The sequence below is a fragment of the Salvelinus fontinalis genome, chromosome 14 (genome assembly GCF_029448725.1).
Source record: "Salvelinus fontinalis isolate EN_2023a chromosome 14, ASM2944872v1, whole genome shotgun sequence".
Lineage (NCBI taxonomy): Eukaryota > Metazoa > Chordata > Actinopteri > Salmoniformes > Salmonidae > Salvelinus > Salvelinus fontinalis.
In genome coordinates, this window is record NC_074678.1 from 5,471,216 (window position 1) to 5,496,982 (window position 25,767).

General features: G+C 49.2%; 1 protein-coding gene across 1 annotated transcript in view; it reads right to left on the bottom strand.

The window, feature by feature from the left end:
* Positions 1-9,269: 9,269 nt before the first annotated feature.
* The window catches only part of LOC129869436 (heparan sulfate 2-O-sulfotransferase 1-like), a 74,778-nt gene continuing 58,280 nt past the window's right edge, over positions 9,270-25,767 (bottom strand). The window contains exons 2-7 of the mRNA XM_055943847.1: positions 20,720-20,958; positions 18,882-18,967; positions 16,668-16,806; positions 16,435-16,532; positions 15,757-15,914; positions 9,270-13,829 (exon numbers count right to left, since the gene is read on the bottom strand). Of these exons, the coding sequence (XP_055799822.1) occupies positions 13,603-13,829; positions 15,757-15,914; positions 16,435-16,532; positions 16,668-16,806; positions 18,882-18,967; positions 20,720-20,958 (947 nt within the window). The 3' untranslated portion in view covers positions 9,270-13,602. The remainder of the gene's footprint in view (positions 13,830-15,756; positions 15,915-16,434; positions 16,533-16,667; positions 16,807-18,881; positions 18,968-20,719; positions 20,959-25,767) is intronic.

The window sequence follows — 25,767 nt, forward strand, 5'->3', positions numbered from 1 at the left end:
ACTAGCTGGGTGGGTCTCCCCTGGTCAACTAGCTGGGTGGGTCTCCCCTGGTCAACTAGCTGGGTGGGTCTCCATTGGTCAACTAGCTGGGTGGGTCTCCCCTGGTCATCTAGCTGGGTGGGTCTCCCCTGGTCAACTAGCTGGGTGGGTCTTCCCTGGTCAACTAGCTGGGTGGGTCTTCCCTGGTCAACTAGCTGGGTGGGTTTCCCCTGGTCAACTAGCTGGGTGGGTCTCCCCTGGACATCTAGCTGGGTGGGCCTCCATTGGTCAACTAGCTGGGTGGGCCTCCCCTGGTCAACTAGCTGGGTGGGTCTCCCCTGGTCAACTAGCTGGGTGGGTCTCCCCTGGTCAACTAGCTGGGTGGGTCTCCCCTGGTCATCTAGCTGGGTGGGTCTCCCCTAGTCAACTAGCTGGGTGGGTCTCCCCTGGTCAACGAGCTGGGTGGGTCTCCCCTGGTCAACTAGCTGGGTGGGTCTCCACTGGTCAACGAGCTGGGTGGGTCTCCCCTGGTCAACTAGCTGGGTGGGTCTCCCCTGGTCAACTAGCTGGGTGGGTCTCCCCTGGTCAACGAGCTGGGTGGGTCTCCCCTGGTCAACGAGCTGGGTGGGTCTCCCCTGGTCAACTAGCTGGGTGGGTCTCCCCTGGTCAACTAGCTGGGTGGGTCTCCCCTGGTCAACTAGCTGGGTGGGTCTCCCCTGGTCAACGAGCTGGGTGGGTCTCCATTTTTCAACGAGCTGGGTGGGTCTCCCCCGGTCAACTAGCTGGGTGGGTCTCCCCTGGTCATCTAGCTGGGTGGGTCTCCCCTGGTCAACTAGCTGGGTGGGTCTCCCCCGTTCAACTAGCTGGGTGGGTCTCCCCTGGTCATCTAGCTGGGTGGGTCCCCCCTGGTCAACGAGCTGGGTGGGTCTCCCCTGGTCAACTAGCTGGGTGGGTCTCCCCTGGTCAACTAGCTGGGTGGGTCTCCCCTGGTCAACTAGCTGGGTGGGTCTCCCCTGGTCATCTAGCTGGGTGGGTCTCCCCTGGTCATCTAGCTGGGTGGGCCTCCCCTGGTCAACTAGCTAGGTGGGTCTCCCCTGGTCAACGAGCTGGGTGGGTCTCCCCTGGTCAACGAGCTGGGTGGGTCTCCCCTGGTCAACTAGCTGGGTGGGTCTCCCCTGGTCAACTAGCTGGGTGGGTCTCCCCTGGTCAACTAGCTGGGTGGGTCTCCCCTGGTCAACTAGCTGGGTGGGTCTCCCCTGGTCAACTAGCTGGGTGGGTCTCCCCTGGTCATCTAGCTGGGTGGGTCTCCCCTGGTCATCTAGCTGGGTGGGCTTCCCCTGGTCAACTAGCTGGGTGGGCTTCCCCTGGTCAACGAGCTGGGTGGGTCTCCCCTGGTCAACGAGCTGGGTGGGTCTCCCCTGGTCAACGAGCTGGGTGGGTCTCCCCTGGTCAACGAGCTGGGTGGGTCTCCCCTGGTCAACGAGCTGGGTGGGTCTCCCCTGGTCAACGAGCTGGGTGGGTCTCCCCTGGTCAACGAGCTGGGTGGGTCTCCCCTGGTCAACTAGCTGGGTGGGTCTCCCCTGGTCAACTAGCTGGGTGGGTCTCCCCTGGTCAACTAGCTGGGTGGGTCTCCCCTGGTCAACGAGCTGGGTTGGTCTCCCCTGGTCAACGAGCTGGGTGGGCCTCCCCTGGTCAACGAGCTGGGTGGGCCTCCCCTGGTCAACGAGCTGGGTGGGCCTCCCCTGGTCAACGAGCTGGGTGGGCCTCCCCTGGTCAACGAGCAGGGTGGGTCTCACCTGGTCAACTAGCTGGGTGGGTCTCCCCTGGTCATCTAGCTTGGTGGGTCTCCCCTGGTCAACTAGCTGGGTGGGTCTCCCCTGGTCAACTAGCTGGGTGGGTCTCCCCTGGTCAACTAGCTAGGTAGGTCTCCCCTGGTCAACTAGCTGGGTGGGTCTCCCCTGGTCAACTAGCTAGGTAGGTCTCCCCTGGTCAACTAGCTGGGTGGGTCTCCCCTGGTCAACGAGCTGGGTGGGTCTCCCCTGGTCAACTAGCTGGGTGGGTCTCCCCTGGTCAACTAGCTGGGTGGGTCTCCCCTGGTCAACTAGCTGGGTGGGTCTCCCCTGGTCAATTAGCTGGGTGGGTCTCCCCTGGTCATCTAGCTGGGTGGGTCTCCCCTGGTCAACGAGCTGGGTGGGTCTCCCCTGGTCAACGAGCTGGGTGGGTCTCCCCTGGTCATCTAGCTGGGTGGGTCTCCCCTGGTCAACTAGCTGGGTGGGTCTCCCCTGGTCATCTAGCTGGTTGGGTCTCCCCAGGTCAACTAGCTGGGTGGGACTCCCCTGGTCATCTAGCTGGGTGGGTCTCCCCTGGTCAACGAGCTGGGTGGGTCTCCCCTGGTCAACGAGCTGGGTGGGTCTCCCCTGGTCAACGAGCTGGGTGGGTCTCCCCTGGTCAACGAGCTGGGTGGGTCTCCCCTGTTCAACTAGCGGGGTGGGTCTCCCCTGGTCAACTAGCGGGGTGGGTCTCCCCTGGTCAACTAGCTGGGTGGGTCTCCCCTGGTCAACTAGCTGGGTGGGTCTCCCCTGGTCATCTAGCTGGGTGGGTCTCCCCTGGTCAACTAGCTGGGTGGGTCTCCCCTGGTCAACTAGCTGGGTGGGTCTCCCCTGGTCAACTAGCTGGGTGGGTCTCCCCTGGTCAACGAGCTGGGTGGGTCTCCCCTGGTCAACGAGCTGGGTGGGTCTCCCCTGGTCAACTAGCTGGGTGGGTCTCCCCTGGTCAACTAGCTGGGTGGGTCTCCCCTGGTCAACTAGCTGGGTGGGTCTCCCCTGGTCAACTAGCTGGGTGGGTCTCCCCTGGTCATCGAGCTGGGTGGGTCTCCCCTGGTCAACGAGCTGGGTGGGTCTCCCCTGGTCAACGAGCTGGGTGGGTCTCCCCTGGTCATCTAGCTGGGTGGGTCTCCCCTGGTCATCTAGCTGGGTGGGTCTCCCCTGGTCATCTAGCTGGGTGGGTCTCCCCTGGTCATCTAGCTGGGTGGGTCTCCCCTGGTCAACTAGCTGGGTGGGTCTCACCTGGTCAACTAGCTGGGTGGGTCTCCCCTCGTCAACTAGCTGGGTGGGTCTCCCCTGGTCAACTAGCTGGGTGGGTCTCCTCTGGTCAACTAGCTGGGTGGGTCTCCCCTGGTCATCGAGCTGGGTGGGTCTCCCCTGGTCAACGAGCTGGGTGGGTCTCCGATGGTCAACGAGCTGGGTGGGTCTCCCCTGGTCAACGAGCTGGGTGGGTCTCCCCTGGTCATCTAGCTGGGTGGGTCTCCCCTGGTCAACGAGCTGGGTGGGTCTCCCCTGGTCAACGAGCTGGGTGGGTCTCCCCTGGTCAACGAGCTGGGTGGGTCTCCCCTGGTCAACTAGCTGGGTGGGTCTCCCCTGGTCAACTAGCTGGGTGGGTCTCCCCTGGTCAACTAGCTGGGTGGGTCTCCCCAGGTCAACTAGCTGGGTGGGATTCCCCTGGTCATCTAGCTGGGTGGGTCTCCCCTGGTCATCTAGCTGGGTGGGTCTCCCCTGGTCAACTAGCTGGGTGGGTCTCACCTGGTCAACTAGCTGGGTGGGTCTCCCCTGGTCAACTAGCTGGATGGGTCTCCCCTGGTCAACTAGCTGGGTGGGTCTCCCCTGGTCAACTAGCTGGGTGGGTCTCCTCTGGTCAACTAGCTGGGTGGGTCTCCCCTGGTCATCTAGCTGGGTGGGTCTCCCCTGGTCAACTAGCTGGGTGGGTCTCCCCTGGTCAACTAGCTGGGTGGATCTCCCCTGGTCAACTAGCTGGGTGGGTCTCCATTGGTCAACTAGCTAGCTGGGTGGGTCTCCCCTGGTCAACTAGCTGGGTGGGTCTCCCCTGGTCAACTAGCTGGGTGGGTCTTCCCTGGTCAACTAGCTGGGTGGGTCTCCCCTGGTCAACTAGCTGGGTGGGTCTCCCCTGGTCAACTAGCTGGGTGGGTCTCCCCTGGTCAACTAGCTGGGTGGGTCTCCCCTGGTCAACTAGCTGGGTGGGTCTCCCCTGGTCAACTAGCTGGGTGGGTCTCCCCTGGTCATCTAGCTGGGTGGGTCTCCCCTGGTCATCTAGCTGGGTGGGTCTCCCCTGGTCATCTAGCTGGGTGGGTCTCCCCTGGTCATCTAGCTGGGTGGGTCTCCCCTGGTCAACTAGCTGGGTGGGTCTCCCCTGGTCATCTAGCTGGGTGGGTCTCCCCTGGTCAACTAGCTGGGTGGGTCTCCCCTGGTCAACTAGCTGGGTGGGTCTCCCCTGGTGAACTAGCTGGGTTGGGTCTCCCCTGGTCAACTAGCTGTGTGGGTCTCCCCTGGTCAACTAGCTGGGTGGGTCTCCCCTGGTCAACTAGCTGGGTGGGTCTCACCTGGTCAACTAGCTGGGTGGGTCTCACCTGGTCAACTAGCTGGGTGGGTCTCCCCTGGTCAACTAGCTGGGTGGGTCTCCCCTGGTCATCTAGCTGGGTGGGTCTCCCCTGGTCATCTAGCTGGGTGGGTCTCCCCTGGTCAACTAGCTGGGTGGGTCTCCCCTGGTCATCTAGCTGGGTGGGTCTCCCCTGGTCAACTAGCTGGGTGGGTCTCCCCTGGTCAACTAGCTGGGTGGGTCTCCCCTGGTCAACTAGCTGGGTGGGTCTCCCCTGGTCAACTAGCTGGGCGGGTCTCCCCTGGTCAACTAGCTGGGTGGGTCTCCCCTGGTCAACTAGCTGGGTGGGTCTCCCCTGGTCATCTAGCTGGGTGGGTCTCCATTGGTCAACTAGCTGGGTGGGTCTCCCCTGGTCAACTAGCTGGGTGGATCTCCCCTGGTCAACTAGCTGGGTGGGTCTCCATTGGTCAACTAGCTAGCTGGGTGGGTCTCCCCTGGTCAACTAGCTGGGTGGGTCTCCCCTGGTCAACTAGCTGGGTGGGTCTCCCCTGGTCAACTAGCTGGGTGGGTCTCCCCTGGTCAACTAGCTGGGTGGGTCTCCCCTGGTCAACTAGCTGGGTGGGTCTCCCCTGGTCAACTAGCTGGGTGGGTCTCCCCTGGTCAACTAGCTGGGTGGGTCTCCCCTGGTCAACTAGCTGGGTGGGTCTCCCCTGGTCAACTAGCTGGGTGGGTCTCCCCTGGTCAACTAGCTGGGTGGGTCTCCCCTGGTCAACTAGCTAGGTAGGTCTCCCATAGTCAAGAGCTTCATATTGAGATCCAAATATAAGGATCTGACACACTCCACTGAAGTCCAAAAATAGTCCAGAGGGTTATGGCTACATAGCTAGTGGCTACCAGTCAGGCCATCTGTCACTAGCTGAATGAGGTCACTGTTTAGGAGCTAATTAACTAAAATAGGATCACGTATTACATTAAGATCAATGGAAGGCCTTTTCAAAATCACAGTAAACACTGTAATAGCAATCACGTTAGATTTCCCAGAGAAGTAACCTCGTTTCGTACCACTGGTTCAGTAAAGCTGTTTGTGAGAGGTGAGATGCTGCTGCTGTGAGATTATGTTTAAAACGTCCTTTTTGCAATAAGTAGCGAAATCAAGGGAACAACCCATTTATGCCGTAAACCCTGGATTAAAATGGAGCTGTGTCATTATCCAATACCCTGAGAGTGCAGCAGCACAAATTATCCAAGACCAAGAAGATAACCTATTTATAGAGGTCTCCATTAGAGCCCAGAACCAATTGAGCTGTAATGGCTCAATCTGTATTCTTAATGGTGATACCCTATTCCTTTGTCCCATTTGGCTCTGCTCTGTACAGGTGCATTAATGAGGTCTGCTGGTTAACAGACCAGTGAACAGTTCCAGGGAAAGCAGACTTGCTTAGAGAATGTACAGGGTTGTGTAGTGGTTCAGTGGTTTCTTAGCGCCCTCTAGTGGCGACCTTTAAGACTACAGTCAATTAAAAGGCCGTTTAAAACGGAACGGAAGTGCTGCAAGCATTAAAATCTCAGCACACAGAATCAAATCAACTACAATATCAAGTCACCAGAACAAGTGTGTCTATTTACAGAATTCAGATTGATTAAATAAGAGAAGGCTGTCCAAGAAGGCTATTACTCCTATTCATCTGTGACCGTTGAAGGGGTGGGGGGGAGGGTGTTATTTTAACATTATATAAAACAAAACAAAGCAGTGTTTGTTATAAAACAAAAAAATCTAAATTGCAAAGACTGGTAGATTAATATCATTAAATCACGCAAAAAAAACTATTCCTCATTAAAAACACTGAAATAATAAAAAACTCCAAAATAAAATAAATTGGCAACATAAAAAAAATGTTAACATTGTTAACATTCACTGGCGTAGTTTTCCGTTCCCCTATTACCCTTCAGAGAACTCATCAGCTGACATCAATACACTGTAGAGAGTGTTTTTAATTGAGAAGCAGTAATTATCCTACTGGATCTAGTTAATGAACACAACCAACACTCCATGTTGCCTACAGCTAAACTGGTAATTGAGTTTCTATTTCCTGAGACGGCTGGTCTGGCTCTCCTTGTGACTGTTCTACCCCCCCACCCCACCCCCACCCCACCCTACACACACACACAAATGGCACTCTATTTCCTGATGCAGTGCACTACTTACCCATAGGGCCCTGGTCGAAAGTAGTGAACTATGTAGGCAATAGGGAGGCATTTGGGATGTGACCCTGTGTTGCTGGCCACACGGTGAGAGAATCCGATTGGTTGGGGCCTCTGTGTTGCTGGCCACACGGTGAGAGAATCCGATTGGTTGGGGCCTCTGTGTTGCTGGCCACACGGTGAGAGAATCTGATTGGTTGGGGCCTCTGTGTTGCTGGCCACACGGTGAGAGAATCCGATTGGTTGGGGCCTCTGTTGCTGGCCACACGGGGAGAGAATCCGATTGGTTGGGGCCTCTGTGTTGCTGGCCACACGGTGAGAGAATCCGATTGGTTGGGGCCTCTGTGTTGCTGGCCACACGGTGAGAGAATCAGATTGGTTGGGGCCTCTGTGTTGGACGGGGACTGTTGGATCGTAAAAAGGCCTGAGGAGTAGGGACCAATGGCACGTTTCCCAAAGCTGGGTGAAGTTAGGTAGTCCCCTAGGTACAGATCTAGGATCAGCTTCCCCCTCCCACAATCCTAAACCTTAACCATTAGTGTGGAAAATGCAAAACTGACCCAAGATCAGGATGTAGTGACAACTTCACCCTACACCTACCTATCCCCCCTGGAGGTGGCACAGGCGGTGCAAGAGGTGTCACCAATCCCATCTTCAGGAGACCATCTTACCCCAGAGCATACTGATAATATTCAAGGCTATTGTTAATAAGAGCCCTATGGTTTGTTAGGCTTTATTTCCTATGACATTGGTGTGACTTTATAGGATGACTACTGTTTCCATAGTGATTAAATAAGGCTCTTGTTACAGTTGATGTTCTGTCACATTTCCAGTGCAGCATCCTCTCTTGTTAGTTACATTTCCAGTGCAGCATCCTCTCTCGTTACAGTTGATGTTCTGTCACATTTCCAGTGCAGCATCCTCTCTCGTTACAGTTGGATGTTCTGATACATTTCCAGTGCAGCATCCTCTCTCGTTACAGTTGATGTTCTGATACATTTCCAGTGCAGCATCCTCTCGTTACAGTTGATGTCACATTTCCAGTGCAGCATCCTCTCTCGTTACAGTTGGATGTTCTGATACATTTCCAGTGCAGCATCCTCTCTCGTTACAGTTGGATGTTCTGATACATTTCCAGTGCAGCATCCTCTCTCATTACAGTTGATGTTACATTTCCAGTGCAGCATCCTCTCTCGTTACAGTTGATGTTACATTTCCAGTGCAGCATCCTCTCTCATTACAGTTGATGTTCTGTTACATTTCCAGTGCAGCATCCTCTCGTTACAGTTGGATGTTCTGTTACATTTCCAGTGCAGCATCCTCTCTCGTTAGTTGGATGTTCTGTTACATTTCCAGTGCAGCATCCTCTCGTTACAGTTGGATGTTCTGTTACATTTCCAGTGCAGCATCCTCTCTCGTTACAGTTGATGTTACATTTCCAGTGCAGCATCCTCTCTCGTTACAGTTGATGTTCTGTTACATTTCCAGTGCAGCATCCTCTCGTTACAGTTGATGTTCTGTTACATTTCCAGTGCAGCATCCTCTCTCGTTACAGTTGATGTTCTGTTACATTTCCAGTGCAGCATCCTCTCGTTACAGTTGGATGTTCTGTTACATTTCCAGTGCAGCATCCTCTCGTTACAGTTGGATGTTCTGTTACATTTCCAGTGCAGCATCCTCTCGTTACAGTTGGATGTTCTGTTACATTTCCAGTGCAGCATTCTCTCTTTACAGTTGATGTTCATTTACATTTCCAGTGCAGCATTCTCTCTCGTTACAGTTGATGTTCTGTTACATTTCCAGTGCAGCATTCTCTCTTTACAGTTGATGTTCTGTTACATTTCCAGTGCAGCATTCTCTCTCGTTACAGTTGATGTTCTGTTACATTTCCAGTGCAGCATTCTCTCTTTAAGCTTATGATTTAGAGTTATTTGATTGACAGCATCACTTCTACAGCACCACAGAGGAAGAGGCACTGACTGTGTGTTATATACTAGCTAGCTTGCTGTTGGATTTTTTTTTTATTATCAAGATGTCAATCTGTTCAAAACAGTGGTTTAAAAAGACAATGCCACTATTTGACCGGGTCTTTTTCTGCACCTGGAGAAAGGCTGAAACAACAAGAATGGCTTACAGCTTTTAGCAATATCCTCTTTTGTAAACTCAACAGGAAAGAGTCAAGAGGAAAGAGTCAAGAGGAAAGAGTCAAGAGGAAAGAGTCAAGAGGAAAGAGTCAAGAGGAAAGAGTCAACGTAAAGACAGTTAAGAGAATCAATCAAGTTTATTTTTTATTTTATATAGCCCTTCGTACATCAGCTGATATCTCAGTGCTGTACAGAAACCCAGCCTAAAACCCCAAACAGCAAGCAATGCAGGTGTAGAAGCACGGGTGGCTAGGACAAACTCCCTAGAAAGGCCAAAACCTAGGAAGAAACCTAGAGGAACCAGGCTAGAGAAGTATCTCTCAGGTAAGTGAGCGAAAGACAAAACATGCATGACATATATAAACATGATGGAAGGCCTGCTAGGATGAACTCTTTTTCCAACACAATGATTTTACAGCTCTATTATTTTTTTTACCCGTGTAGTTTAACGTTTTTATTCGTGGGATCTCTTTTCAACAGGAACCGTTCAACAAGAGGATGTCTTTAATTAATCTAAGTTTACACTTCAAAACAGAAGACCAGCAGAGAATGTGAAACAGTTTAAGTATTTATTTCAAATGTTTTAGGTTGTTTACAATAACAAATTCATATGGAAAAAAAAATGAAAAAAAATATATTGGCAGTTGAACAGATAATTGTGTCAAATGAACGAGCACAACACATTCAGGAGAGAAAAAGTGAAGGGGAAAAATGACATGGGATATCAAAAAGTGGCTTAGGAGTCTTGTATAAATATACATCCCAAATAGCCCCCTAGTCCCTATGTAGTGCACTACTTTTTATCAGGGCCCTATGGGGCAGTGGTGAGCAGTAGTCAACTAAACAGGGAATAGGGTGTAATTTGGTTAACACTAATAATGACATGATGAAGGCACTATCAAGGATGTGTTTCTCTTCTTCGCTCCCTAACGAGCGTGACCCTGTTACCCCAAACAAAACATGTGACTAGACGGTCACGATTTGTACCTTTCCCCATTGGACAAACACTTCCATGTCTGCAGATTTGTACCTTTCCCCATTGGACAAACACTTCCATGTCTGCAGATTTGTAAGGTGTATGCAACACGGTGGAAGATCTACCATCGCTTATACCTAGCCAGACCTTTCTGATCTGCAAACACTAAAAGGGTTAGGGCCAAGGGAGAGGGGTAGAGAGCAATTTGGGACTGGCTGGGGTAAAAATAATAATAATTTAAAAGAAAAGTGTTTTTTCTGGTAAACGTTGATCACACACTGTTGAGTCATAGCGACACACTGCTGCTGTGTTCACACACTAAAACCTTGGGCTAAAAACACGTTCGTTATCCAGACAACTCCAACAAACTGATAAATGAAACACATTTGGAATGTGTGGTGGTTAGAAATGGGAGGAACTTCATGTCGATAGTACAGAACGGAGATTATTTTATAAAATCTGAGAATGTTTTCTCAGTGGTAAACAAACTACTAGATGTTATGTTATGTTAGAGAGACACAAAAATAGTCAGAGAAGTTCTCCCAACCGTTTGGTCCAGTACATCAGATATGTAGTGTATAAATACACTGTGTACTGTGGTTTCATGTGTTCACTCTGTAAACGGCTAACAATGGATCTAAATATACAAATCGTGGCCAAAAGTTTGGAGAAAGACAAATATTAATTTCCACAAAGTTTGCTGCTTCAGTGTCTTTAGATATTTTTGTCAGATGTTACTACGAAATACTGAAGTATAATTACAAGCATTTCATAAGTGTCAAAGGCTTTTTATTGACAATTACATGAAGTTGATGCAAAGAGTCAATATTTGCAGTGTTGACCCTTCTTTTTTCAAGACCTCTGCAATCCGCCCTGGCATGCTGTCAATTAACTTCTGGGCCACATCCTGACTGATGGCAGCCCATTCTTGCATAATCAATGCTTGGAGTTTGTCAGAATTTGTGGGTTTTTGTTTGTCCGCCCGCCTCTTGAGGATTGACCACAAGTTCTCAATGGGATTAAGTTCTGGGGAGTTTCCTGGCCATGGACCCAAAATATCAATATTTTAATCCCCGAGCCACTTAGTTATCACTTTTGCCTTATGGCAAAGAGCTCCATCATGCCCTAAAAGGCATTGTTTCTCACCAAACTGTTCCTGGATGGTTGGGAGACGTTGCTCTCAGAGGATGTGTTGGTAGCATTCTTTATTCATGGCTGTGTTCTTAGGCAAAATTGTGAGTGAGCCCACTCCCTTGGCTGAGAAGCAACCCCACCCATGAATGGTCTCAGGATGCTTTACTGTTGGCATGACACAGGACTGATGGTAGCGCTCACCTTGTCTTCTCCGGAGAAGCTTTGTTCCGGATGCTCCAAACAATCGGAAAGGGGATTCATCAGAGAAAATGACTTTACCCAGGTCCTAAGCAGTCCAATCCCTGTGCCTTTTGCAGAATATCAGTCTGTCCCTGATGTTTTTCCTGGAGAGGTGGCTTCTTTGCTGCCCTTCTTGACACCAGGCAACCCTCCAAAAGTCTTCGCTTCACTGTGCGTGCAGATGCACTCACACCTGCTTGCTGCCATTCCTGAGCAAGCTCTGTACTGGTGGTGCCCTGATCCCGCAGCTGAATCAACTTTAGGAGACGATCATGGCGCTTGCTGGACTTTCTTGGGTGCTCTGAAGCCTTCTTCACAACAATTGATCTGCTCTCCTTGAAGTTCTTGATGATCCAATAAATGGTTGATTTAGGTGCAATCTTACTGGCAGCAATATCCTTGCCTGTGAAGCCCTTTTTGTGCAAAGCAATGATGACCGCACGTGTTTCCTTGCAGGTAACCATGATTGACAGAGGAAGAACAATGATTCCAAGCACCACCCTCCTTTTGAAGCTTGCAGTCTGTTATTCGAACTCAATCAACATGACAGAGTGATCTCCAGCCTTGTCCTCGTCATCACTCACACCTGTGTTAACGAGAGAATCACTGACATGATGTCACCTGGTCCTTTTGTGGCAGGTCTGAAATGCAGTGGAAATGTTTTTGGGAGATTCAGTTCATTTGCATGGCAAAGAGGGACTTTGCAATTAATTGCAATTCATCTGATCACTCTTCATAACATTCTGGAGTACATGCAAATTGCCATCATACAAACTGAGGCAGCAGACTGAAAATTTATATTTGTGTCATTCTCAACTTTTGGCCACGACTGTACACACACAGTGCTAGCAGCAGCACACCGAGCCGGAGCCACTCGGCAGCACACCGAGCCGGAGCCACTCGGCAGCACACCGAGCCGGAGCCACTCGGCAGCACACCGAGCTGGAGCCACCCTTTCCTCCTTGTAAGTACAGTACCTCCCTTTCACAGCCTACTGTCCTTCTGACACTTTGATCTGAAGTTATGTACTACAGATCAAACGTCCGAATTTCGGACATACTTCTGTTTTCTTTTTAATTGACCTTCTCATATGTTGTTTGATAAAAAAAACGAAACGCAAAATAGACAAAAGCTTTTGCTGGGCGTCTTCCGATGTGGTTGTGGTTGGGCAGCCATTTTGAGTTGGAGCCTGAAGACCACAAGGCAGGTCCCCAGTGGAGGGGGGGCTTATTGACCTCTGACCTGCGTGTATATATGGGCCCAGATGAATCCGCCATGCCGGATCTGGCTTCAATAACCTGTAGAAGTGACCAGCTACAGAGAAGTACAGGACACCATGTTGGATCTGGCTTAAATAACCTGTAGAAGTGACCAGCTACAGAGAAGTACAGAACACAATGTTGGATCTGGCTTCAATAACCTGTAGAAGTGACAAGCTACAGAGAAGCACAGGACACCATGTTGGATCTGGCTTAAATAACCTGTAGAAGTGACCAGCTACAGAGAAGTACACGACACCATGTTGGATCTGGCTTAAATAACCTGTAGAAGTGACCAGCTACAGAGAAGTACACGACACCATGTTGGATCTGGCTTCAATAACCTGTAGAAGTTACCAGCTACAGAGAAGAACAGGACACCATGTTGGATCTGGCTTAAATAACCTGTAGAAGTGACCAGCTACAGAGAAGAACAGGACACCATGTTGGATTGAGACCTGTTCAAATACCTTGTAGAAGTCAACAACTACAGTGAAGAACAAGGAACCAATGAAACCAGCACAATATCCCCCTTTCTCCCCAGACCCGTTACAGTACAGCCACACAGTAGGTCCCCATCCACACGTCAGACACAGTTATGATGGCATTCTGTAACGTGTGTAACAGGGTCAGGCTCTGCCGTCTGAACTAACACAGAGAGTAGAGTGTATGACCTCATCAACATCCCATTGGCCTGCTGTTAGCCCAGACCTCATCAACATCCCCCATGGTCTGATGTTAGCACAGACCTCATCAACATCCCCGTGGCCTGCTGTTAACCCAGACCTCATCAACATCCCCCATGGTCTGATGTTAGCACAGACCTCATCAACATCCCCCATGGTCTGATGTTAGCACAGACCTCATCAACATCCCCGTGGCCTGCTGTTAACCCAGACCTCATCAAAATCCCCCATGGTCTGATGTTAGCACAGACCTCATCAACATCCCCGTGGCCTGCTGTTAACCCAGACCTCATCAACATCCCCCATGGTCTGATATTAACCCAGACCTCATCAACATCCCACTGGCCTGCTTGTTAGCACAAACCTCATCAACATCCCCCATGGCCTGCTGTTAACCCAGACCTCATCAACATCCCCATGGTCTGATGTTAGCCCAGACCTCATCAACATCCCCGTGGCCTGATGTTAACCCAGACCTCATCAACATCCCCCTGGCCTGATGTTAGCCCAGACCTCATCAACATCCCCCTGGCCTGATGTTAGCCCAGACCTCATCAACATCCCCCATGGTCTGATGTTAACCCAGTTCCACCCTAGTTCACTTTGGGGTAGATTTTCTCGTAGAAGAAGTTCTGGGCTAGCAGGTAGAGTTCCCCGTCCTTCTCCCGGACGGCGTGGGCTCTGATAAACTGGAACTGCTCCAGGGCAAACTCATAGAACTCATTCTCCATCTTCCATATGTCGGACTGCTGCAGCTTGGCTATGGACTCCTTGGTGGGTGGCTTCTTCTCTGTGGTCTTACGCAGGTGGGACTTCTTACCTGGGAGCACACGGGGACAGGAGAGGATCGGTTAGGGTCTACAGTGGTATTGCAGCACAGTACTTGTTTATTTTGATTCAAAGCCATGAATGAGTGAGTCAACTCAGCTTTATATAGGTGCTGAGGCTATATGACTGTGCCATCAACTTGAAAATATATAACGATATTTGGAGATTATTCAGACAACAATCGCTGACTTTTGATTTTTTGAAAAGTAAATAAAGGCCAAAACATTTATTTCTGTTTTTAGAGGGAGAGAAACACTGGGCCAATTGTTCGCTGCCCTATGGGACTCCCAATCATGGTCGGATGTGGTGACGCAGGGTACCGTACTAAACCACAAATTACCTCTAAGTCCCGCAGCATAATCACACCACTGTATCTATCCAACAGGCTACTCCTTCACTTGGTCTGCCCAAGTGCCCTAAATAGGAGATTGGTCTGCCCAAGTGCCCTAAATAGGAGATTAGTCTGCCCAAGTGCCCTAAATAGGAGATTAGTCTGCCCAAGTGCCCTAAATAGGAGATTAGTCTGCCCAAGTGCCCTAAATAGGAGATTAGTCTGCCCAAGTGCCCTAAATAGGAGATTAGTCTGCCCAAGTGCCCTAAATAGGAGATTAGTCTGCCCAAGTGCCCTAAATAGGAGATTAGTCTGCCCAAGTGCCCTAAATAGGAGATTAGTCTGCCCAAGTGCCCTAAATAGGAGATTAGTCTGCCCAAGTGCCCTAAATAGGAGATTAGTCTGCCCAAGTGCCCTAAATAGGAGATTAGTCTGCCCAAGTGCCCTAAATAGGAGATTAGTCTGCCCAAGTGCCCTAAATAGGAGATTAGTCTGCCCAAGTGCCCTAAATAGGAGATTAGTCTGCCCAAGTGCCCTAAATAGGAGATTAGTCTGCCCAAGTGCCCTAAATAGGAGATTAGTCTGCCCAAGTGCCCTAAATAGGAGATTAGTCTGCCCAAGTGCCCTAAATAGGAGATTAGTCTGCCCAAGTGCCCTAAATAGGAGATTAGTCTGCCCAAGTGCCCTAAATAGGAGATTAGTCTGCCCAAGTGCCCTAAATAGGAGATTAGTCTGCCCAAGTGCCCTAAATAGGAGATTAGTCTGCCCAAGTGCCCTAAATAGGAGATTAGTCTGCCCAAGTGCCCTAAATAGGAGATTAGTCTGCCCAAGTGCCCTAAATAGGAGATTAGTCTGCCCAAGTGCCCTAAATAGGAGATTAGTCTGCCCAAGTGCCCTAAATAGGAGATTAGTCTGCCCAAGTGCCCTAAATAGGAGATTAGTCTGCCCAAGTGCCCTAAATAGGAGATTAGTCTGCCCAAGTGCCCTAAATAGGAGATTAGTCTGCCCAAGTGCCCTAAATAGGAGATTAGTCTGCCCAAGTGCCCTAAATAGGAGATTAGTCTGCCCAAGTGCCCTAAATAGGAGATTAGTCTGCCCAAGTGCCCTAAATAGGAGATTAGTCTGCCCAAGTGCCCTAAATAGGAGATTAGTCTGCCCAAGTGCCCTAAATAGGAGATTAGTCTGCCCAAGTGCCCTAAATAGGAGATTAGTCTGCCCAAGTGCCCTAAATAGGAGATTAGTCTGCCCAAGTGCCCTAAATAGGAGATTAGTCTGCCCAAGTGCCCTAAATAGGAGATTAGTCTGCCCAAGTGCCCTAAATAGGAGATTAGTCTGCCCAAGTGCACTAAATAGGAGATTAGTCTGCCCAAGTGCCCTAAATAGGAGATTAGTCTGCCCAAGTGCCCTAAATAATAGGTTGGCCTTCCCATGTGTACTAAATGCTGTTACCAGGAAAAGAGCAGAGCTGCAGAGCAGGGTCTGTCCGGAGGACATGGTACCACAGAGACAAGGCTAGAACACTGACAGGGTTTATCTGCTGAGGTTAAGTGAGAGAGGAACCAGGATACGTGATGTGCCAGTACAGTACCTGTTTTGTAGAGGCCAGTGGCACCCTTGAAGAAGCGTGGCAGAGCTGCCTCCAGCATCATGATAAAGTCCTCCAGCTCCTCTGTCACCCCTACTAGTAGATATTCATTCAGCAGGTTATACTTGGCCTGATCCAGCGCCCACCTGCTGCCCACGTTCCTATAGTACACATACACACAATATACAGTTCACACCATGGTAATTACACATAGAAAACTCCTTTAATAGGATGTATCTGTGGTTTACACACGGTTTAATGACAACAAATTACTTAAATCATTATGTCATCAATGTGTTCTGATTACTAACACATTGACCAAAGTTCCCTAGGCCCGAGCCGGTGCAATGGGGATAAGTGGGTCAGCACTGGCAGCCATGTTGGCACCCACCCGGCACTGGCAGCCATGTTGGCACCCACCCGGCACTGGCTGCCATGTTGGCACCCACCCGGCACTGGCTGCCATGTTGGCACCCACCCGGCACTGGCTGCCATGTTGGCACCCACCCGGCACTGGCTGCCATGTTGGCACCCACCCGGCACTGGCTGCCATGTTGGCACCCACCCGGCACTGGCTGCCATGTTGGCACCCACCCGGCACTGGCTGCCATGTTGGCACCCACCCGGCACTGGCTGCCATGTTGGCACCCACCCGGCACTAGCTGCCATCTTAGTACCCACCAGCACTCTGAGTAGTGTCCGCAGAAGAATGGGATCTGGAGCCAAAGCTTCTCAGAGGCACAGTCAGAACCACCTGCTGACACACACTCATCAAAAGTCTAAAACACATGCACACACACACACACACACGTCAGAAATAGAGCTTGATATACACTCACTAGGGCGATAAGAAATGTTAAAACACCATTGAGAGCCAGTATGTTAATGGGTAACTTCTATGTAAACAACAATACCTTTTTGTCGCCTTGTTTTCTCCGTCGAAGGCCGGGCCTGTAGTCGTCTCCAAACCTCAGGAAGTAGTAGTATGATACGAGGCGTTGGATTGGGTCCCGGACCACGTTGATGTAAACGGGTTTACCTCTCACCCCATACCTAATCAGAGGGCAAAATAGTTAGGAGTATACCTGTCCCTAATCACAATATTTAGGAGCATACCTGTCCCTAATCACAATAGTTTAGGATTATACCTGTCCCTAATCAAATAGTTAGGAATATACCTTTCCCTAATCACAATAGTTTAGGAGTATACCTGTCCCTAATCACAATAGTTTGAGTATACCTGTCCCTAATCACAATAGTTTAGGAATATACCTGTCCCTAATCACAATAGTTTGGAATATACCTGTCCCTAATCACAATAGTTTGGAATATACCTGTCCCTAATCACAATAGTTTGGAATATACCTGTCCCTAATCACAATAGTTTGGAATATACCTGTCCCTAATCACAATAGTTAGGAATATAACTAATCACAATAGTTTGGAATATACCTGTCCCTAATCTCAATAGTTTGAAATATACCTGTCCCTAATCACAATAGGTTGGAATATACCTGTCCCTAATCACAATAGTTTGGAATATACCTGTCCCTAATCACAATAGTTTGGAATATACCTGTCCCTAATCACAATAGGTTGGAATATACCTGTCCCTAATCAAATAGTTAGGAGTATACCTGTCCCTAATCACAATAGTTAGGAATATAACTAATCACAATAGTTTGGAATATACCTGTCCCTAATCACAATAGTTTGGAATATACCTGTCCCTAATCACAATAGTTTGGAATATACCTGTCCCTAATCACAATAGTTAGGAATATAACTAATCACAATAGTTTGGAATATACCTGTCCCTAATCTCAATAGTTTGAAATATACCTGTCCCTAATCACAATAGGTTGGAATATACCTGTCCCTAATCACAATAGTTTGGAATATACCTGTCCCTAATCACAATAGTTTGGAATATACCTGTCCCTAATCACAATAGGTTGGAATATACCTGTCCCTAATCAAATAGTTAGGAGTATACCTGTCCCTAATCACAATAGTTAGGAATATAACTAATCACAATAGTTTGGAATATACCTGTCCCTAATCTCAATAGTTTGAAATATACCTGTCCCTAATCTCAATAGTTAGGAGTATACCTGTCCCTAATCACAATAGTTTGGAATATACCTGTCCCTAATCACAATAGTTAGGAATACACCTGTCCCTAATCACAATAGTTAGGATTATACCTGTCCCTAATCACAATAGTTAGGAATATACCTGTCCCTAATCACAATAGTTTGGAATACACCTGTCCCTAATCACAATAGGTTGGAATATACCTGTCCCTAATCACAATAGTTAGGAATATACCTGTCCCTAATCACAATAGTTAGGAATATACCTGTCCCTAATCACAATAGTTAGGATTATACCTGTCCCTAATCACAATAGTTAGGAATATACCTGTCCCTAATCACAATAGTTAGGAATATACCTGTCCCTAATCACAATAGTTTGGAATACACCTGTCCCTATCACAATAGGTTGGAATATACCTGATAAATGGGCTTCTGTACGCCTATGTAGATATTCAATTAGATTTTTTAAATTATTTTTTTTATCTGCCGTTTCCAGCTACAATAGTCATTTACAACATTAACAATGTCTACACTTTATTTCTGATCATTTTTATGTTATTTTAAATAAAAAATAAAAAAAATGCTTTTCTTTAAAAAACAAGGACATTTCTAAGTGACACCAAACTTTTGAACAGTAGTGTACCTGTCCCTAATGACAATAGTTAGGGGAACACCTAATGACAATAGTTAGGGGAACACCTAATGACAATAGTTAGAAGTGAACTGCTAAAAGAATATCTGAACTTTTGGTGCTTTTGATTCACGCCCAATGCATTTCACAAATACAGGACTAGTTCCACTTTCAGCCACATGGTGGCAGCAGCCGTTTTGAGAAGATGAAGAGCAAAGATAATCACACAGTAGGAAGAGTATACAAGTGATGAGAGCAGTAAAAAAAAAAAATCTATATCAGTAACTAAATAAATAAATAAAAAGCACCAAGTCAAGACCTTCTTCATGTGTCATATAAAATGTGTTTGTTACTCATCTGGATATAATTTCAGTAAAGAATGTAATGGAGGGTTTTACTTGGAGAAGTCCAGGAAAGCCACATGTCCGTGGTAGAACCCGGGCTTCATCTCTCTCCAAGACGTCACGTTATGGACAAAGCGCACCTGGAAGCACAAATCAAGAGTCCTAATCGCACAAGCTGATTTGTTTGTTATCTATGTCGTCTACGCATGTCTTGACACAGACATGAGGACAAGTACATTAGAGTGGCGGGTAGCCTAGTGGTTAGAGCGTTGGACTAGTAACCGAAAGGTTACAAGATTGAATCCCCGAGCTGACGAGGTAAAAATCTGTTGTTCTGCCACTGAACAAGGCAGTTAACCCACTGTTCCTAGGCCGTCATTGAAAATAAGAATTTGTTCTTAACTGACTTGCCTAGTTAAATAAAGATAAAATAAAAAACTAAAATGACAGCTGATCTTACAACTTCCCTCTTATCTTCATCTTCTTCAAACTGAAACGTTTTGTTAAACATTCCCATTCCTTATTTTGAGGTAACACTCTTATCCAAAAGAGATACATTTAAAAAGAACATCAAACATTGAATTGTATTTATGTGCCATCCACACTACAGTCCCTTGTGGCTACGAGTTTCTCTCATCTGTCTAGGTGACATTTAACAAGGCTCAGATTCCCCCCACCCATGTCGTATCGTCTGCACAGGGAAGAGACTGCTGTGAGAACAGACAGGTTATTACCTTGGCAGAGCAGAGGACAGAACTAACACTTTCACGGCTCTAGCCAGAGGCCCCAAGGCATTCCTCCTACTCGCTCTCCGTGTTCTCAACAGGAGTCACAGTGACAGTCAGGAATACAAATGCACACAGCCAGACCAGACACGTCAGGGCTGTGAGGACGCAGCCAGACCAGACACGTCAGGGCTGTGAGGACGCAGCCAGACCAGACACGTCAGGGCTGTGAGGACGCAGCCAGACCAGACACGTCAGGGCTGTGAGGACGCAGCCAGACCAGACACGTCAGGGCTGTGAGGACGCAGCCAGACCAGACACGTCAGGGCTGTGAGGACGCAGCCAGACCAGACACGTCAGGGCTGTGAGGACGCAGCCAGACCAGACACGTCAGGGCTGTGAGGACGCAGCCAGACCAGACACGTCAGGGCTGTGAGGACGCAGCCAGACCAGACACGTCAGGGCTGTGAGGACGCAGCCAGACCAGACACGTCAGGGCTGTGAGGACGCAGCCAGACCAGACACGTCAGGGCTGTGAGGACGCAGCCAGACCAGACACGTCAGGGCTGTGAGGACGCAGCCAGACCAGACACGTCAGGGCTGTGAGGACGCAGCCAGACCAGACACGTCAGGGCTGTGAGGACACAGCCAGACTGTTTCTCTGACCAGGTGCTTGATGAGGCAATACAAGGGTCAATACGTGCAGAAGGGGTAAAGAGACAGATTTGTATTCAGGTTTCCCAACAAATCCTTAAATTAGTACTGTAGTGGCTCCTAGAAAATTCTCTTTTTGAAATGGATTCAAAAAGACGTTTGTGAAAGTACATGCCGAATTCCTTACCTTCCAAATCATGCTGACATCATTCTATTACATACGACCCTGCTCAACACCCCCCCCCCCCCGCTTAACACCCCCGTTTAACACCCCCTGCTCAACACCCCCTGCTCAACACCCCCTGCTCAACACCCCCTGCTCAACACCCCCTGCTCAACACCCCCTGCTCAACACCCCCCCGCTCAACACCCCCCCCCCCCCCCCCCCCCCCCCGGTTAACACCCCCCGGTTCACACCCCCCGGTTCACACCCCCCGGTTCACACCCCCTGCTACTAAATGCTTCTCGTTGGAGGATCGTTTATAAAGTGGCAGGTGTCAGCTATGTTCTCACCTGGTCTTGTAAGGACATGACAGGATTGTTCTTGGTGGTGTTGATGTGCAAAACGTGGAAGTGGTTCTTTCCACAAAGGTCGTAGGCGATGTTGGTGAACGACGTGCTCGCCGTCTTGGGCACTCTATTATATATGATAACCACGTCTTCTGCCTCAGCCAGCGGCGGCGTGTCCCGTACGCCATCTTGGGTGTGGCGCTGCTCTACCTCCCTCACCTCGTGTCTGGCGATGGTACGTTCTTATAGGAGGGAGACAAGAGGAAGGTCAGGTTCACACTCAGAAAATATTTATTGTGCCAACATTAGGCAATGGTCGTTAGCAATACAATGATCTGGTTTCACAATAAATAGGGGCTTCTGGGGGACTAACGGATGAAGACAGAGCGTGCTGCTGGATAGACTGGAGAGTCACAGTGTACCAGCAGAGGGAGCAGGGGGGGCCTCAGGACGTGTACACAATAGCCTTCCATCTTCTATGACAAGTGCCTCCTGATAAACAGGCTATAGTCAATTACTTGGCCCAGTGTTTTTCGCTGAAGGTGTGATAGAGAGAGAGGGGGGGATAGAGAGAGAGGGGGGGATAGAGAGAGAGGGGGGGGATAGAGAGAGAGGGGGGGATAGAGAGAGAGGGGGGGGATAGAGAGAGAGGGGGGGATAGAGAGAGAGGGGGGGGATAGAGAGAGAGGGGGGGATAGAGAGAGGGGGGGTAGAGAGAGGGGGGGGGGTAGAGAGAGGGGGGGGGGTAGAGAGAGGGGGGGGGTAGAGAGAGGGGGGGGGGGGGGTAGAGAGAGGGGGGGGGGTAGAGAGAGAGAGGGGGGGGGGTAGAGAGAGAGGGGGGTAGAGAGAGAGGGTAAAGGACCGGCATGTTTTAACAACGACAACACAGACTGGACTGTTCACACGTTCCGCTGGTGGCTGGCCCCTGTACAAACTAACGGTGTAATTACACAAAGCTGGTAATTGACCCATCCTTTCTCTACAGTAAATAGATGCCCACTGGTGCATAAAATAACTAGGTTCCATTATTGATCACAGCTTCACAAGGCACCATACATCAACCTGGGAGCCGCCTGGATGTGAAGCTAGTCTCTCTGTTAAGAGACCAAGGTCTCCATCATCCTGTAACAGAGGATAGTTGTTTCAGTTCGCACCACAGCCGTCTGAGACCTGAGGGTCTAAACTATTTCTGTATCACCAGCTGGTCATGGTAGCAAAATCAGTCCGAGGGTAGGAGGGCTGGAAAACCGCCACATCAAAATAACTGCTCTCTCCTTCTCTCTCTAACACATTGTAAGTTAGATCATACTGGGTCATGATGCTAGCAGGCAGTCTGAACACACTGCAGAAGGATCAGAAGTTCAGAAACGGCTACATCAAAACAGAGCTGCTGCTGTCTAGTCTGTCCTCCACAGTCCCAAGTCCCCAGGCTCCGTTCAGGCTCAACTCAGCTCCTGCCTCCCACTCTGCTTGTCTGCATACTCACTGTTGCACTACTCAAACTACACTGTCTACACAATGCAGTGCACTACGCTACTCTCTCCGCACTGCGCTACTCTCTCCACACTGCGCTACTCTCTCCACACTGCGCTACTCTCTCCACACTGCGCTACTCTCTCCACACTGCGCTACTCTCTCCACACTGCGCTACTCTCTCCACACTGCGCTACTCTCTCCACACTGCGCTACTCTCTCCACACTGCGCTACTCTCTCCACACTGCGCTACTCTCTCCACACTGCGCTACTCTCTCCACACTGCGCTACTCTCTCCACACTGCGCTACTCTCTCCACACTGCGCTACTCTCTCCACACTGCGCTACTCTCTCCACACTGCGCTACTCTCTCCACACTGCGCTACTCTCTCCACACTGCGCTACTCTCTCCACACTGCGCTACTCTCTCCACACTGCGCTACTCTCTCCACACTGCGCTACTCTCTCCACACTGCGCTACTCTCTCCACACTGCGCTACTCTCTCCACACTGCGCTACTCTCTCCACACTGCGCTACTCTCTCCACACTGCGCTACTCTCTCCACACTGCGCTACTCTCTCCACACTGCGCTACTCTCTCCACACTGCGCTACTCTCTCCACACTGCGCTACTCTCTCCACACTGCGCTACTCTCTCCACACTGCGCTACTCTCTCCACACTGCGCTACTCTCTCCACACTGCGCTACTCTCTCCACACTGCGCTACTCTCTCCACACTGCGCTACACTCTGCATGCAGGCATTGAGAAGAACTGCTCTGTTCTCTGAAAATCAAAAAGGAGGGGGGGGGGGGGTCGTGAGGCTCAGGCCAGCGAGCCGAGCACCGCTCGTCTTCGCTCGTTAGCGTGGCTTAATTATCTAAAACAAACCTGCCCCTTCGCAGCGCACAAACCGGTTTCCAGGTGATTAAGCCTTTGATGAAAACATTGAAGAGAGGAGGCGTAATTACAAGTGAAGTTTGTTTCCATTGTCCCAGTCTGATGGAAGTTAATTACAGGTATGGCCTTGTCAGTGTGTGCACAGTTTTTCTCCTAGGATTTTTTTTTCAGCAGCGTTGGCAAATATGTTTGGGGTGCTTCTGGTGCTTAGAGCACAGTCATCCTGCGGGCATCCTGCGGGCATCCTGCCGGCATCCTGCCAGCGGGCCTCTGTTAGGGTAATTTCCCCAATTCAGTGCCTTTTGAGAAGTGTAACTTGGTCAAAAAAAACAAAAAAACATTTGATTTGATCTAATTTTAACATTGTCATAAAGAACAGATGTTCAACTTCATAAAAACATGGTTTCCCATCTCAAGATGTTAAATAAAAATAGTAAGTGCCTATTAAGTGCCAAATAAAGTAACAGGGTGGACCGTAACAGGGTGGACCGTAACAGGGTGGACCGTAACAGGGTGGACAATTTCTACTTAAATCAGCCATGAATCCCCTTGTGACAGGGGGAATGGAAGCTTGTTATGTGCATCAGGGAGTGGCAAGTGAATGCAAGCTGCACTATGGGTAACGCGGTTGGACGTGTTCTGCTCGACCCACTCAGTTTCCTACCACCAAAAACAGTGGAACCAGAACACCCGATTTTACTGTATAATTTGACTATTTGGATGTTCAATGTTTCTTTGGAAAAACATATTTAAAAAACATATTTTAAAATTAATAGTTTCACCATTTATTAAAAACGAGAATTCAGTTCATGTAACAGGGTTGACCTTAAAAATGAGGGACAGACATAAAACGAATCATTCATCTCAATAAATAAATGAATCATTAAATCACATGAAATAAATGAATCATTAAATCACATTAAATAAATAATAATCTTGAAAACTGACTGTCAAAGCAACAAAGATAACTAGGTCTTTACAAATGTTGGAGTTAAGTGGGTTAAAATCTTCCAACAAGTCACAGAGAGTAGACGGAGGGAAATGTCAAATTGCAAAAATTGTCACTTTAGCAAAGTCTTTATTCATATACAAGTCTGATTTATTGAAATCTCCATATGGTCTATATTAAAAAGGGCACGTGATTTAATATAGACCAGCTTTTAAAACTCTATATTGGTGCAATTTCTACTTAAAATATTAAAAAGGCACTCTTTTGTTAAAATGACCCATCTGTTGTACTACCACCAGCGTTCCAGGGGCACAAACACCAGCGTTCCAGGGACACAAACACCAGCGTTCCAGGGACACAAACACCAGCGTTCCAAGGGCACAAAGACCAGCGTTCCAGGGACACAAACACCAGCGTTCCAGGGGCACAAACACCAGCGTTCCAGGGACACAAACACCAGCGTTCCAGGGACACAAACACCAGCGTTCCAGGGACACAAACACCAGCGTTCCAGGGACACAAACACCAGCGTTCCAGGAACACAAAGACCAGCGTTCCAGGGACACAAAGACCAGCGTTCCAGGGACACAAAGACCAGCGTTCCAGGGACACAAAGACCAGCGTTCCAGGGACACAAACACCAGCGTTCCAGGGACACAAACACCAGCATTGGTGTCTACCTGAGGGGGAATGTACACAGCTGTGACTATAACTGATGAGAATTCTCTTGGGAGGTAAAATGGCCAGTACTTGAATGTAAGGAATTATAGAGCGGGTGGGCAGAAGTACTTGAGTTCCTGTATGTTGTTATGATTACCCCATGAGTCGTTAATCATGGAGCATACACCCCCGCCCTTCCTCTTCCCAGTGAGGTGTTTATCTCTGTCGGAGCGATGCATGGAGAAGCTCGGTGGCTGAACCGATTCTGACAACTTATCCCGAGAGCCATGTTTCCCCGAAACAGAGAATGTTACAATCTCTGATGTCTCTCTGGAAGGCAAGCCTTGCTCGAATTATGTCTACCTTGTTGTCAAGAGACTGGACATTGGCTAGTAATATACTCGGGAGCGGTGTGCACGTCTACGGAGCCTGGCCAGGTGGCCACTTCGTCTGCCCCTTATGCGGCATCGTTGTTTTGGATCGCCTACTGGAATTAGCTCCATTGTCCTGGGCGGTGGTCCGAACAGAGGATCCGCTTCGGGAAAGTCGTGTTCCTGGTTATAATGTTGGTAAGTTGACGTTGCTCTTATATCCAATAGTTCCTCCCGGCTGTATGTAATAAGACTTAAGATTTCAATGTAAGAAATAATACCCCCAAAAAGTACTGCAGTTTCCTAAGAACTCGAAGCAAGGCGACGGCGTCTTGCTGTTGATCCAGAAGACTAGCACCAGTGTTCCAGGAGCCAAGCACCAGTGTTCCAGGAGCCAAGCGCCAGTGTTCCAGGAGCCAAGCGCCAGTGTTCCAGGAGCCAAGCGCCAGTGTTCCAGGAGCCAAGCGCCAGTGTTCCAGGAGCCAAGCGCCAGTGTTCCAGGAGACAAGCACCAGTGTTCCAGGAGACAAGCACCAGTGATTAATCTACTTAGGTGTGAGAGCTGCTTTGGAATTAGTCTCTCAGTCTACACACCACTCCCCCTTTATCTAAGCTGAGACAGTGTAAATGTGCCCCGCCAGGCCGCATGCTCTGTTCTTAAAGTCCAAAGTAAATCAAGAAAGTAGCAAAGCATTCCA